This window comes from Prionailurus bengalensis, chromosome B3 (assembly GCF_016509475.1).
Source record: "Prionailurus bengalensis isolate Pbe53 chromosome B3, Fcat_Pben_1.1_paternal_pri, whole genome shotgun sequence".
Classification (NCBI taxonomy): Eukaryota; Metazoa; Chordata; class Mammalia; order Carnivora; family Felidae; genus Prionailurus; species Prionailurus bengalensis.
The window spans coordinates 53359614-53373456 of NC_057355.1; the positions used below are offsets into that span (position 1 = coordinate 53359614).

A 13843-nucleotide genomic window follows, 5' to 3' on the forward strand; every position below is an offset into this window, starting at 1 on the left:
TAAGACTGCACGGATGGTTGAGAATTAACAACCAAGGATCTCCTGAGGCCTTACTGCTCCTGCTCTGGGCGTTTTCCCTAGTATGGTAGTTTCCTCTCTTAATGACGAAGTAAATGCGCAAATACCTCTTTAGAAAGTGAAAGGGCAGGGGATATTGAGGATGTGGAGCACTCCGTGTTAAGGAGAAAGACAAGGTTTCAAACCCGGTCTTGGCACGAGTCGGCGGCGCGAAGCGGCGGACCGGAGCCGGCAGGGCGTGTCCACACGCGCGGCTCCCAGCGCCGGCCTCGCGCCGCGAGCGCCCCGCCCGCCCCGCCCACGCGGGGGAGACGCGCCGCCGGAGCCAGCGTACCTGCCCGGTGCTGTTCGCTTCCTCGCCAAGCGCCAGGCCCCGTTCTCGGCTCCTCACGTGCATGATCTTATTTACGCCCCCACAACATTCCCAACAAAAAGCAACTGTCATTTCCCCATTTGCCAAGTGAGGAAACAGCTCAGAGAGGTTGAGTCTCTCTTCTAAGGTCTCCGGGCTGGTGGACTCGAACCCGGGCAACCCCAGGACTCCCACACGGAACCTCTCTTTCTCCTTACTCGGTAGAGGCGCTTTCTCGCCTCAAAATCGTCCCAAGTTGGCCCCCAGCAAGAGACCGCTCGGCCTCGCCGACCTGCACGACCTCGCCGCGCTCCTTAGGTCCAGGGCGCGGGGCGCGGGTAGGAGGAGCGGCACCGCCCCCGGGGTATTTAAGCCCGGTCTGGAACCCGCGGGGCCGGACGCTCCCGTTCCTCCCTGCTCGCGCCTCCCCTCCCCCTCCCGCTCTCTTCCCCGCGCGCTCCCACCCTCCGCCCCGCGCTTGCTTCGCGCGCAGGCACCGGCCGGCGGCCGCGGGGAACGGGACGCGGGCGGCGCTCGCCTCTGGGGAGTCGACCCCCGGCCGTGGCCGCCGCGCATTGCCCAGCCAGCGCCGCCAGGGCTGCCGCCGCCCGGCTGCCCGCACCGAGTGCGCCGCGGCAGCCGGAGCCCGGACGCCGACCCCGAGCGTCCCGCAGACGGGAGGGCGGGCGGCTGCGGACGCCCGGCCGGCAGCTCGCAGCATGGATTCGGATTCCGGCGAGCAGAGCGAGGGCGAGCCCGTGACCGCCGCAGGTACCGAGGGGACGCGGCAGCCCAGCCCGGAGGGCCGGGACCGGGAGGAGGGGAGGCCGGGGCAGGAAATCGCGAGTATGTCACCGAGCTGCCGGACGGGAGGCCGATCTCTTCCAGGCCAGGACTGGGGATTGCTTCGCGCTATGAGTTTGCTGTGAGGCTTTCTCCCTCACTGCACTTGGGCGCGCGGGAGGAAGAAGAGGTGCTTCTGCGGGTGGCTCTCCGCGCAGCTGCGTCCCGCTGCGGGCTCGGGTCGCCCGGGCTGCGTGGGGGTGGGGAAAGGTTCGGGAAATCTGCGTCCCGTAGTTTGCTGCAGCGAGGGTCGCAACACATCTGCCCTTTGAAAGAACTTTCCGAGCGCCCACCCCGTCCTCGAACCCGGGGCGCCAGGGACGCTGCGGAACAGGTGACACGGTCCGAGGGCGCGACAGGGGACTCCGGAAAGGAAAGGACCCGCGGGTGGACTGGCAGGAGTCAGACCACAGCTAGTGGCTGCAGTTCCCGAGCCTGCACTAGCGGTGCAGAAGGGTTTGCCCATCGCTGTCCCGCACCGGCAGACGGGGTTCCGGCGGAGGGGGTCCGGGAACACAGCCGCGGGGGCGCGCGGGAGCAGGGCTTCGCCATTAAGAGGCGCCGCCGGCTTTTCACAATCGATAGTTATCGAAGCAATGGGTGGATGCTTACTTTGGAAAAAATGAATGTCCTCCCCCGCCTCTCCCTGATACTGAGCAACAGGAGGAAGCCACCCACAGCCTTGGGTCGACTTACCGCTGGGCTCTGCCCACCTCCACCGCCGGCTCCGCCCCGCCGCCCACGGGTCCGCGCACCGGAGACCTGAGCACCCTCCCCACCTGTCCGTGGCTCGCGGCACCCGTGGAGCCCTGAAAGCCACCCTGACCGGCCGACCTGTGAGCTGAGACTCTCCTGTTACACACCCGAAGTCCTAGACTAGTCCCCACTCTTCCCTGTATCAGACCAGCATCCTGAGAGTGGGGACCAAGTGCCAGGAGGCACTATGAGCCCAGGCGTGGGTGTAGGAAAGGCAGGCTCAGGAACCAGGCAGCACAGGGCCAGGCGCTGTGCCAAAGGCCCTACATATATTATTCCCCTTCATCTTCACAGCATCTAGCCAGGTGGTTATTATCTCCATTTTACAGAAGTCCAGAGAGGCTAAGTGCCTTGCCCACGCCTCACAGCAGGGAGTAGCCAAGGGCAGAGTGATTCCCTTCCCACTGCGTGGTACCCCTCAGCCTTTCACAGGGCAGCTGTGGTCAACACCTTTGGGTGGGGAAGAGATGAGGCAGGCAAAGAGGAAAGGCCGCGTTACCAAGATGCCTGTGTATGAGGATTCCTGTGTGTGTGTGTGTGTGTGTGTGTGTGTGTGCGCGCACGCAAGGGCCACCTCCTTTGTGTAGGCATATGTGGATATAACCAATAAACATGAGCCTTCTGCTGCCTCTATGCTTCTGTGGCAATGAAGCACCAAGATTTTGTTTCACATGGGGGGCTTGTGAAACAAAATCTCCTTACATCATTTTAAAGTTTCAGTGTGTTTGTATGTATCTAACTATATCTGGAAAGCTGAGGGGTAGGGGGTGCTGACCTTGACACTTTACTGTCTCAAAATCCCAGGAATTAACATGCTCTCCCCACCCCACCCTCAGATCTCTTGTGCACGTTGATGTTGAAGGGAAGGAGAAGGAAGCTTAGAGAAAGAAGAGGGAGAAGAGGAGGGAGGAGACACACTCCAGAAGAGTTGGTGCTTGAGTGTAAGGGGAGGAAAGAAATTCTTAAGGGTCCTGTTGCTTCTTCCCCAAGCCTACCCAGCACAGAATATCCCAGATGTATGCATTGTGTCAGGTCTCTGCACTGCTAACAGCAAACCCTACCATGGAGGTCAGATGGGTCCCATGAATAAGAGGACAGCCAACTCTGAGCTGTCACCATTCATTTGCACCTTGCTGTTTTCTACAGTCACTTTTTCTTTTTTTGTGTGTGCTTGAATCTCCCAAGTTGAACATTTATTTGAATATCACAAGCCATTCTGCTAAATGGCATTCCATCTCATTATTCTCAGTCTTAAAGTATTCTTCGTGAACAAGCTTCAAAACTAGATGCTAATTCATTGCCTTGCTGTCGCTGCATCCTGTCAAATGGAAACCCTTGCTGCAGCTTCAGATACAGGTTAAATGACAGGTATGTTATCCACAGGGGTTGACCTTTGTCTCTACAAGGAATGAGGCGTTCATCTGTGGACCTGTATCTCTGCAAGCTGGATGAGTTTGTAACAGAGGACAGCAGAGGAAGTGGGACTTCTTGGAGTATTCATGTGTGTGTCTCCTTGTGTTGAGATGATAAGGGCTGCTTCCTCCTCAGTGGCCTTCCCTTCTCGAACTTGTGAAAAATCCCTGTGAGAGGTACCTTATTAAAGTCAAGAGCCTGGACTCTGGGATGAGAAAGACCTAGATTCCCTTCTCTACCTTTGGGCAAGCTATTTAACCTCTCCAAGCCTGTTTCCCCCTCTGCAAAATGGGGATGACATTTAGTACCACAAGGAGGATTAAATAAAATATCACATGAAGGGGCACCTGGGTGGCTCAGTGTCCGACTATTGATTTTGGCTCAGGTCATGATCTCATGGTTTGGTGTGTGAGATAGATCCTCATGTAGGGCTCTGCGCACACACACTCTCTCAAAATAAATAAATAAATTTTAAAAAATACCACATGAAAAGTGTTCCTGGTAATCATTCAGTAAATGGTAGCCACTATTTTGATTATCATTTGATTGGATTATTTGTTGTAAGAATACTGCTAAATAATGTACCTTGGTGCTTTGTAAAATGTAAATCAGTAGGCATGTGTAAAACAATTGTTGGCATTATTATTACATTAATATAATTGAGCAGATTTGTTTTGAATTTTCTCCTTTTCACTCTCTCATTCTCTCTGGTGTGTGTGTGTACGCGCGTGCGTGCTTATTGGTTTTGGGGGGAGGTTATCTTTGATTTACCTCTTCTTATCCTCTTCATCTTCCAGCTCAAGGAATGAAGATGGGGACATTCAAAATACTACTTTCACACCCCTTTTCCTCCAGCTCTACGTAAAGTTGTACGAAGCAGAGAATGCTTTACCCAATCCACTGGCTAATGTGGAGATTAGCCACTTTCATGCCACTTCAAATAGAAGAAGAGATAACCCTTCCAACCAGTGAACCTTTTTCCTTCAGGGTAGCAAGAGGCACAGGAGGTCCTTGCCATTCTCCTTTCCATTTTTGGAAAGTCACCTTCCAAGATACAAATTGGCAGAAGAGTGAGAAAATCTCTGAGGACCACCTACTCTTTACTGCACCTTTCCAGAGACTTGTCTAAAGCTCTCCCCGGGCCTGCTGTGCAGATTTCTCATCGAGCAATGCAGTGCCCTACATAAGAGGGTGAAGGGGGGAGATGAGATTTGTCTCCAACTGCATTTTCTGTTTTTCAGGAAGCACAGGATGATACTTCTATGCCTGAAACTCTACCCCACTTTTCTTTGATTTTGGGTTCTTTCTATGATTGGGAAAGAGGCAGGGTTTATGGAACACTGGATTCATTCCAGAGACCCAACTTGGCAGTCTGTGGTTTGGCAAACCCACCATCCATCTCTCAGAAATTCTAGCACTTGGTATATTAACTCAGCAGTGATTAAGAGTCTTTCCTAAGAAGCAACAAGTGAGTAAACATTAGTGGTGTCAGCTTTTTCCCTTTCTGGCTTGTAAGACCAAGATAGTCTACCCAGCTGAGGACAGACCAGCCCCTTCTACCTGCAGCTAGATGGTCCAGGGCAATCAAGCTTATGGGGATTCCTCGCAGCTGGGTAGGTGCTACAAAAAAACATGTCCATGCAGTGGAGTCAGGATGTGGTAGAAGAGCATCAAGACAGTAAAAGAAATGGGAAAACAGGCCCCCAACTTTGTATTTGCCATCCTTCTCATTGCCTAGGTCCTAAGCTTGGTCTTTGTGAATAAAGTGACAAGGAGTGGGTAGGCTTCAATAGGTGGCCAAAAGGAGAAAAGGCATTCCAGAAGTCACACACCACTTGAGCAAAGGCACAAACAGGGAGGTAACTGGAGTGAAGGGCATATACTAGGGAGTACTGGGAAATAAAGTTATATGAGTGAGGGGAGGGCCTCATGGAAGAGGGTCTTAATAACTTGGTCCTGATGGTGCCAGAGGAGCCCCCATTGAGCTGATTGTTGTGCAGAGATATGACTGACTGAAAGTTGGGTTTTCAGGAGCCACATTTGATAGACCTAAAGTATAAGGACTGCCTAGGCTTGAAGCCTCAGCTAGCAGGGGTGGCCACAGTATTGGAGGAGGTTGTGGCTCTAAGGCAAGGCAGAAGAGGAAGGAGGCCAGTGCCACATCAGAGAAACAAACAACAGACACTGCTGACAGACTGTACAAAAGCAGTGAAAGGAGAGGGAGAGTGAAAGGAGACTAGCGTGTCAACTTGGGTGAGGCAGGGAAATCCAGGAGATGGACTCCCCAGCCCAGGCTTCCAAGCCCCTGTCCTTCCATCAGGCACATAGCAGTGGTGCTTTCCTTAAAGGCACTTTTCCCCTGCAGACAGTAAATCATGCTTGGTTTCAGGGGATCTTGAGGTTCTGGAGTTTGTTGATTCTCAGTGTTAGGTTCCTCAAGGAGACTGTTGAGTAACCTTTGGTGACTGACAGATTGACCACTGATGGGCTGGCCGACCTGGCACAGGGACCACCTGAGGATGAGGTATCACTTGCCTGTTAGTCATAGTCCCACATCTTGTTCCTGTTTGTGGACCTTTTCAGGAGCCTCTGCCTCATCTACACTCTGGACTGTAACTGCTTTAAGGGTCGGTACCCTGTCTTGTGCCTTCATGTTCCTGAGATTTTATGGACAAAATAAGTGGAAGAGCCTCTAGAGGAGCCTCCTGGGAAGTCTGCACTGAAAGGCCAGACAGCCAGAAACCTTTCCTATAAGGTGGAACTGCCAAAGCTTTCCTCCAGTGCTTTGTTTTCCTTCTGTGTTTTAAGATTTCTTGCACTGTCTGGGACCCTGTGTTGGGAAGTACAGGAGATGCAGAGAGATAATGGCAGGGTCCATCCTGTCTTCCAGGGTTTGAGATCTGGTGGGGAGATAGGACATCTATAGTGATGGCCACAGCCTACACCAGTACATGAAGACTCTTGACCCCTTGCCCTAGGATAACACGCCAGCCAAATTTTTGTTTATACATTCTGTCTTGGTAACAGCCACTTTCCATTGTCTGCTTTATGGTTATTCTTGTACATCTCTCATCTCTTGTACTGGATTGTTAACTCCCTAATGGTAAGGATTGGGTCTTTTTCACCTGTATCACTTCCTACCAGCACCACCCAGGGACCCTAAACAGACTGGTAGGTTGCTGGCTGGCTGAATTCATGCATACATCAATAGATGGATAGAGGCATAACTCAGAGATAGTGCAGGTTTGGTTCTAGATCCTGGCAGTAAAGCAAATGCTGCAATAGTCAAATGAATTTTTAGGTTTCCCAATGCATATAAAAGTCATGTTTACACTATATTGTAGTCTCTGAAGTGTGCAATTGCATCATATCTTTAAAAAAATGTACATACCTTAACTTAAAAATCAATTTAGGGTAGCAAAAATACTTTGGTAGGGGTGCCTGGGTGGTTCAGTCAGTTAAGTATTCGGCTCCTGGCTTCGGCTCAGGTCATGATCTCACGGTTCATGAGTTTGAGCCCCACATGGGATTGTTTCTCTCTGGCCCTCCCCCACTCATCGTGCATGTGTGTGCATGTGCTCTCTCAAAATAAACTTTAACAAAAATAAAAATACTTTATTGATAAAAAAAATGCTAACCATCATCTGAGCTTTCAGTGAGCTGTAATCACTGATCACAGATCACCATAACAAATGTAATAAAAAATGAAAAGTTTGAAATACTTCAAAAATTACCAAAATGTAATACAGAGACATGAAGTGAGTAAATGCTGTTGGGAAAGTGGTACTGATAGACTTGCTCCACCAGCGTTGGCACAGACCTTCAGTTTGTACAAAAAAAAAAAAAAATTGCAAAGGGGATGCCTGAGTGGCTCAGTCAGTTGAGCATCTGACTTCAGCTCAGGTAATGATCTCCCAGTTTGTGGGTTCGAGCCCCATGTCAGACTCTGTGCTAATAACTCAGAGCCTGGAGCCTGCTTTGAATTCTGTGTCTCCCTCTCTCTCTGCCCCTCCCCCACTTGCTCTCTGTCTCTGTCTCTCAAAAATAAATAAATATTTTTAAAAATCTGCAAGGTGAATTAAGCAAAGTGCAACAAAATGAGGTGTGCCTGTATATGGATAGACAGATGGATGGATGATGTTGTAGGTTGGTTCCCCAGGAAGCATGCAGTGAGTTTATTTGGGGGAGAAGAGGGCAAGGGAGGAACACTGGACTAGGCAGAGTGAGAAACTGAGCTGCAATGCATGCCCAACAATAGCCTCCAGCTCTGAAACTGCAGTAGCCCTTCAGAACCATTCTGAGTTGGGGTGAGGGGCCAGGACTTCATATCCCCTTAAACAGTGATGAGTCATTAGATGCAGGCCATCCCAAGGAACAGGGTGTGACCTGGGGTGAAGCTGTTCCCATCAACTGAGGGCTGTCTGCAGGCCATGCCCCCAGCAGCTTGTAAAGTTCTTGGTTCTCCATTCTTGAGGAGGAACCTGGGCAGTATGTTGCAGCATCCACCACGGGTGGTCCCCCAAATTCTTCAAGAATGTTTCATTAGGGATGGCAGCCCTGTCTACCAGCAAAGCTCAGGGGATAGTCATTGAGCTGTAAATTTTTTTTTAATTTTTTTTTTAATGTTTATTTATTTTTGAGACAGAGACAGAGCATGAATGGGGGAGGGGCAGAGAGAGAGGGAGACACAGAATGGGAAGCAGGCTCCAGGCTCTGAGCCATCAGCCCAGAGCCCGACGCGGGGCTTGAACTCACGGACCGCAAGATCGTGATCTGAACTGAAGTCGGACGCTTAACCGACTGAGCCACCCAGGCACCCCGAGCTGTAAATTTTATCTAGACCTCATTAGGACAATTTAGATTGCCAGACAAAATTAGCCATTCTAGACCTCATAGCTCTGCACCCAGTTATTCAATCCACTCAATCCAATAGATATTGACTGATCATCTGTGTTATGTTGAGTGGTGCAGGGTGCTATGGTAGCATACATAAATGGAATTAGAAGTAACCCTGCCCTCTAGAAATTTGCAGCCATCCATAACTGAATCTGCATGACTGGGTGGCATCAACAATAAATGGTATAGAGTTTGGAGCACAGAGCATTGTGGTTTGGAGTTCCGATGGGGAGGCTTCATGGAGGAGATGGGCATTGAGGGTAGCCTTGAAAGAGTGAAGGATTTAGATGGGGGGAGGAGAGAGGGAAGGGAAGAAAGGAACCTGTGAGGAGCCTGGCCTGACTCAATGGGGATCCCCTTGGAGGACTCGTGAGAAGAGGGTTGTCATACTTAGAAAGTAAAATTGGGTGTCATGATGGTGGTTGTATCCAACATGTAAGTTTCTAGAGATGGGACAAGAATGTGTGTGAGTGTGCAAATAGAAAGCCTTATTTCCTACATTATTTTTCTTTTTAAGAATATGGTACCTGCTTTTTTATTTGTCAACAAAACCAAATTATAGTCACACTTTCCATTAGCACCATCCTCTAACTGGTTGCTTTTCTTCCAGAGTTATCATTGGCTCTCACTTGAATTCACATGCAAATCTCTATAAAGACACTGTATACATAATCTGATTTTTTTTTTTTCGGTCACTTGGCTTCCAACTCTTTATGTAAAATGTCTGTGTGGGTGGGTGTTTGGGCTGTATTCTGTGCAAGTATAGAAATAAAGGATAGAGAAGCATTTAAAAAACAAGTTTCCTGTACCAACCTAATCCAAGAAAACATATAAGGAGGATGAGTATCTGTGTCCTTCACATATATTAAGGCATGCTAAAAAATATATTACCTTTTTATACATCAGAAATTTTTGTTTAGGCAGTTGCATGGTCCAAATTCTGATGCTGCTTTAGAACAGTCTTCATGTTCATATTGGGTTTTCTAAACATCATTGCCTGCGAATAAACTTGAGTCTGTTCATGGAAAATCTACTAGTGTGCAGACTATAAAAATGGAAGGCTTGGCGGCACAGAAAGTGCTAGACACACCCTAATAGAAACCAGTATTTTATAACTCAGTTCTCCAGAAATAAAAAAAGAGAGAGACATTTTGGTGGGGTCCAAATATTGGTTTAAACTATTGAAAAACCACAGGAGCAGCCACTAGCTTCTAGGTTCTCCTCTTAAAAGTAAAATATGCTTTCTGTGAAACCGTTCTAACCCTGAAAAGAAACATTTTGGTGACATGTAGCTTTATGGAGGTTCCCAGTTGATATTTTTATGGTACAGGCATCCAATTTCATGCCTGGGAGGGAATTTCTGTCAAGGGCTGTTCTGGTGAGCACATCCAGCATGCCTGATTTGGGGCCTGTGGGTTATGCTGGGAAGGTACACATATTTCGGCGTAGAATATGGGAGGGAGGTAATGGGGCCGTCTGCAGGGCAAGCCTCTGTAGCAGCTCTGTCCTACCACATTCAAGTCTGGTTCCTTGGTTTCCTCAGGATAACGCTGAGACAGGGAGAGAAGACTGGGGTTGGGGTTATAGGAGAGGAAGTAGGGTTTAAGAAGGTGTGGCAAATATCAAACAACATGAGAAGCTGTGAGGATGTGCCAGCCAGAGTCCAGCCCCAGAGGGCTAGTACTGAATGCAAAATAATAGTGATGTTTTGAATTTTACTTATTTATTCCATGTTAATTAAGCACATACAAGGCACTTGAGACTGAACTGATTGTTTATATGATATTTAACCCTTAGACCAGCCTTCTGGGATAGATACTATAAATAGCCCCATTTTATAGACCAGAAAACTGAGGCACAGAGGGAGGTTAAGTAACTTGCTCAGGGATATGCAGCTTGTCAGGGTATATGAAGACAGTCTAACAACAATAATAGTACTCTTGTACCAGGTAGATCAGGTAAGTTAAGTTGGCAGATGGCACCAGGTTCCTTTGTATCCCCCACCACCTCCCACGGGGCCTAGAACACTGACCATTATTAGGTTCCTTCATGAGGCTCCTTCTGTTAGGACATTGTATCTTCAGAAGGCCCTGTTTTAAGCAGCAGACATTACCTGCATTAGCCCAATGCCACATGGGCAAGGATTGGCTGGCACAGGCTCCAGAACGAGAACTGGTGAAGGGTGGCTCAGGAGGGAAGATGGGAAGAGGGGCACAAAGCTCCTGCCAGGGAGAGAAGGTCGTGGAAGGACCCTGCAGCCGTGCACATCTCCAAAGTCACGGGACCTGGTGGGTGGTGAATGCAGCAAACATGAGAGGAGGAAGGATTAGAAAGCAGAGCCAAGGGAGGTGCTGAAGACAGACAGACATCCCCTTCATCAGAGTGCTTAAGCTGAGTCCTAAGAAATTTTTTTTCACTCCAGCATTGAGTCATTTCAGATCAAGAATGGGAACCAGTTGGATTTGAGGATGAGAGAAAACTCAAGGATGAGCCTGCCCCACAGTGAAGAGAAGTTGAGATTCAGAGCTAGATGACTGGGGTATGGGTGTCCAGCACTGTCTCTTACCGCCTTTTAGTAACATTGGTTTCTGATCAAAGGCAAGCCATAGCTCATGGCAGAATATGTGAAAACGGTACAAAGAAGAAAATTAGATTGAGCCCTAAGAATAGATGTGCTTTTCCAGAGCCAGAAAGCAATCCTGAAGAGATGCAAGGGAGCTTTATTTGGAGAAAGAGGGGGCTTTATAAGAGAATAAAAGTCCCCCTTCTGCAGTGTTTACTCAGGAATACTAAAAACATCTGGCTAAAAACTGTCAGAACCAGAACTGGAAGCCAGATCCTCTGGCTTCTTTGTCCTTCCCCCAAAACATACGTAAGTTTAAAATAGGACCAGAGTTACTCTGGATGGTGGGATATCAAAGGACCCCTGCTCTATTTCCTTCTGACACCTTCCACCGTGTTCTTGCCACCCTCTCCCCTCCTTTCCCTCTTCAGAGACTTCTCCCCAAGAAGCACATCTGCCCACCGACCACCACGGGCCCATACCAGGCCCTGCCCTTCTTTCTGGCCCACCACTGCCCCACATCCAGAGAGCCCTCCACAGAGCCCTCAGAAGATTTTTATATTCCTTAATACCCAAAAGATATTTAGCAGGTTTTATAGATGCCCAGTGATAATTGCAAAGGTTAATTTACCCTGAGTTTAACAGCTGTCAGCTTCAGGGATAGATTTATTGACCTCTAGTTCTCCAATTGTTTTTCATCTTTGTTTACATTGATTGTTTTTTTAAGGAAACAGAAATTAGTTCATCTGTGTTAGCTTCTCTACCGTTAGGATTTAACTTCATAATTTAGTCTCAGTGAAACAAGGTGGGCAGAGCTCAGTCAACACAGAGTCAACTTTTAGAGAGCCCAGAGGAGTGTCCAATGGGAATTCAACAACAATTTCTTGACTTTCTCTTTCCTTTTGACTTCTCTGACTGTATATAAACCTGTTTCCTGCACCCTTCCTCCACTGGTCCTCCTGCTTCCCTCATTAATGCTCTTTTCCTACCTGTGTCCCCTCAGGCTGAGGCCTTGGCCTGGTCTCTCCTGACAATACACTTTCATATGAGAGAGAACACCCACTCTTTCAGCACAAAGCCAAATATTCCCAAAGCTGCCTTCTAGCCCAGTCCTCTCTCCCAAGCAAGAATCCCACCTTTCAGGGCCTCTGGAGAGGCCAGCAGACCTTTTGGCTCAGCACCTCCACACCCAGACCAGTACTTTACCCCCCTCAGCTTTTCCCAGCTCTTCTGTGGCCTCCTCAGCCACCAAGTCGATCAGAGTAAAACAACTGTAAAGTCATAAGAACAATTAAATATCCTGTACACATGATCCCATGGCAAAACCAGGACATGGATAAAGCAGGTATTGTTCTCAGATTACACTGAGTGGTGAATTTTCACTATTGCAAACTACCAACCCCCAAAAAAGGGGCAGCAACAAACCTACATATTCAACCTAAACAAACTATTCAAATAGCTATTGAACGATTAAATACATGATCACATTTCCACACAGTGGGATATTATTCAGCTGTTAAAAATTAATTTGGAGAGCATATAATAAATAGTTTGCATTATAATGTATAAAGAAAGCTTGGTAATCTATTATCTCAATCTATTATCTCAATTGTGCTACATACATGTATACATACACATATACACACACACCCCTATACATACATATGCATACACACACACACCCTTTTTATAGAGAGAAGGGGAGGGGACTCCCTTACATTCAGTCATACACATAAACTTTATTTTAACATTTTAAGGCTGGAATAGAATTAACCATTCTATATAATGAGTTTCTAGGTAATTATAATTTCCTTCCTTGTACTCTTCTTCCAGATATTTCTGCCGTGAATATGCATAACTTTCAGAGGGAAGTTTGATCTCACTTGATTGTTGCTTTTAAGTGAGATCCAGTGGCTAGTCCACTGCTCATCCTTTGGGCTTTCTTGCAGTTTTGTCTCAGGTCATTCCATCTTCTTCCTTCTCTTCCTTCCTGTGATCCTCTTTCTTCCTCAGACCAGTCCTCCATGAGTCCTTCTCATGGCTCCTCCTGATGGGGGTACGTTCTAGGCTTCTTTCCTCAGCCCTCTTCCTGCTCACCTTTTGCCCCGTCTTTGGCTTTCCCCTCTCCCTGGTGCCTGTCCCACATCACACTGTCCCCTCTGAGCCCACCCAGCCTGGGCCTTGTGAGCCCTCATGCCATGAAGAGGAAATGTAGACCACCAGAGTGGGTAATGAGCTCACAGATTTGAGGCCTGCAGTCTGCCCCAGGGCACCAGAGCCTCTCAGACCAAATGGACATGCTGGATGAGCTTGCTCACTCAGCCATTTTGGCTCCTAAACACGGCCTCACCATTGCTTGCTGACCAGCAGTGTGTGCAACCATACCTCCTTCTTATCATTTGCAAGTGAATGAATATGACCACCATGATTTTTGAAAGAGAGATCAGAGAATATGAAAGGCAGAATAACAGGGCGCCTGGGTGGCTCAGTCAGTTGATCGTCAGACTTCAGCTCAGGTCGTGATCTCATGGCTCATGAGTTCAAGCCCTGCATGGGGCTGGCTGCTGTCAGCCTGTCAGCGGAGCTCTCTTGGGATCCTCTGTCCTCTGTCTCTCTGCCCCTCCCCCTCGTGTGTATGTGTGTGTGTGCACGTGTGCACATGCTCAATTTCTCTCTCAAAAATAAATTTTAAAAATCTTGAAAAAAGGCAGAATAATCAAGATAGGAAATGAATTCTTAGAAAAAAACGGGCATTTATGAGAAAACAGGCATTTTAGAGAAAACAGCCTCACACTGGGCTTTCCATTCACCCCCAGAGGGAGGTCAGTGATGGGCTGAAGGTCATGGTGAGATGAAGATGTCTAGTTCCAGCCATCCTTGCTTTTGTGTGTTTCATTTTTGTTAAAAAAAAAAAGGTTTTTTTCACATAAAAATAGCTCTGCCAAGTTGTCATAACCCAACGAGAGTGACTGGAGTCTGAGCAAAGTCTGAAGGGGATAAAG

General features: G+C 48.2%; 1 protein-coding gene across 1 annotated transcript in view; it reads left to right on the plus strand.

Annotated features, from left to right (window-relative positions):
* The first annotated feature begins 367 nt into the window (after positions 1-367).
* The window catches only part of TNFAIP8L3 (TNF alpha induced protein 8 like 3), a 36566-nt gene continuing 23090 nt past the window's right edge, over positions 368-13843 (plus strand). The window contains exon 1 of the mRNA XM_043555431.1: positions 368-1141. Within this exon, the coding sequence (XP_043411366.1) occupies positions 1090-1141 (52 nt within the window). The 5' untranslated portion in view covers positions 368-1089. The remainder of the gene's footprint in view (positions 1142-13843) is intronic.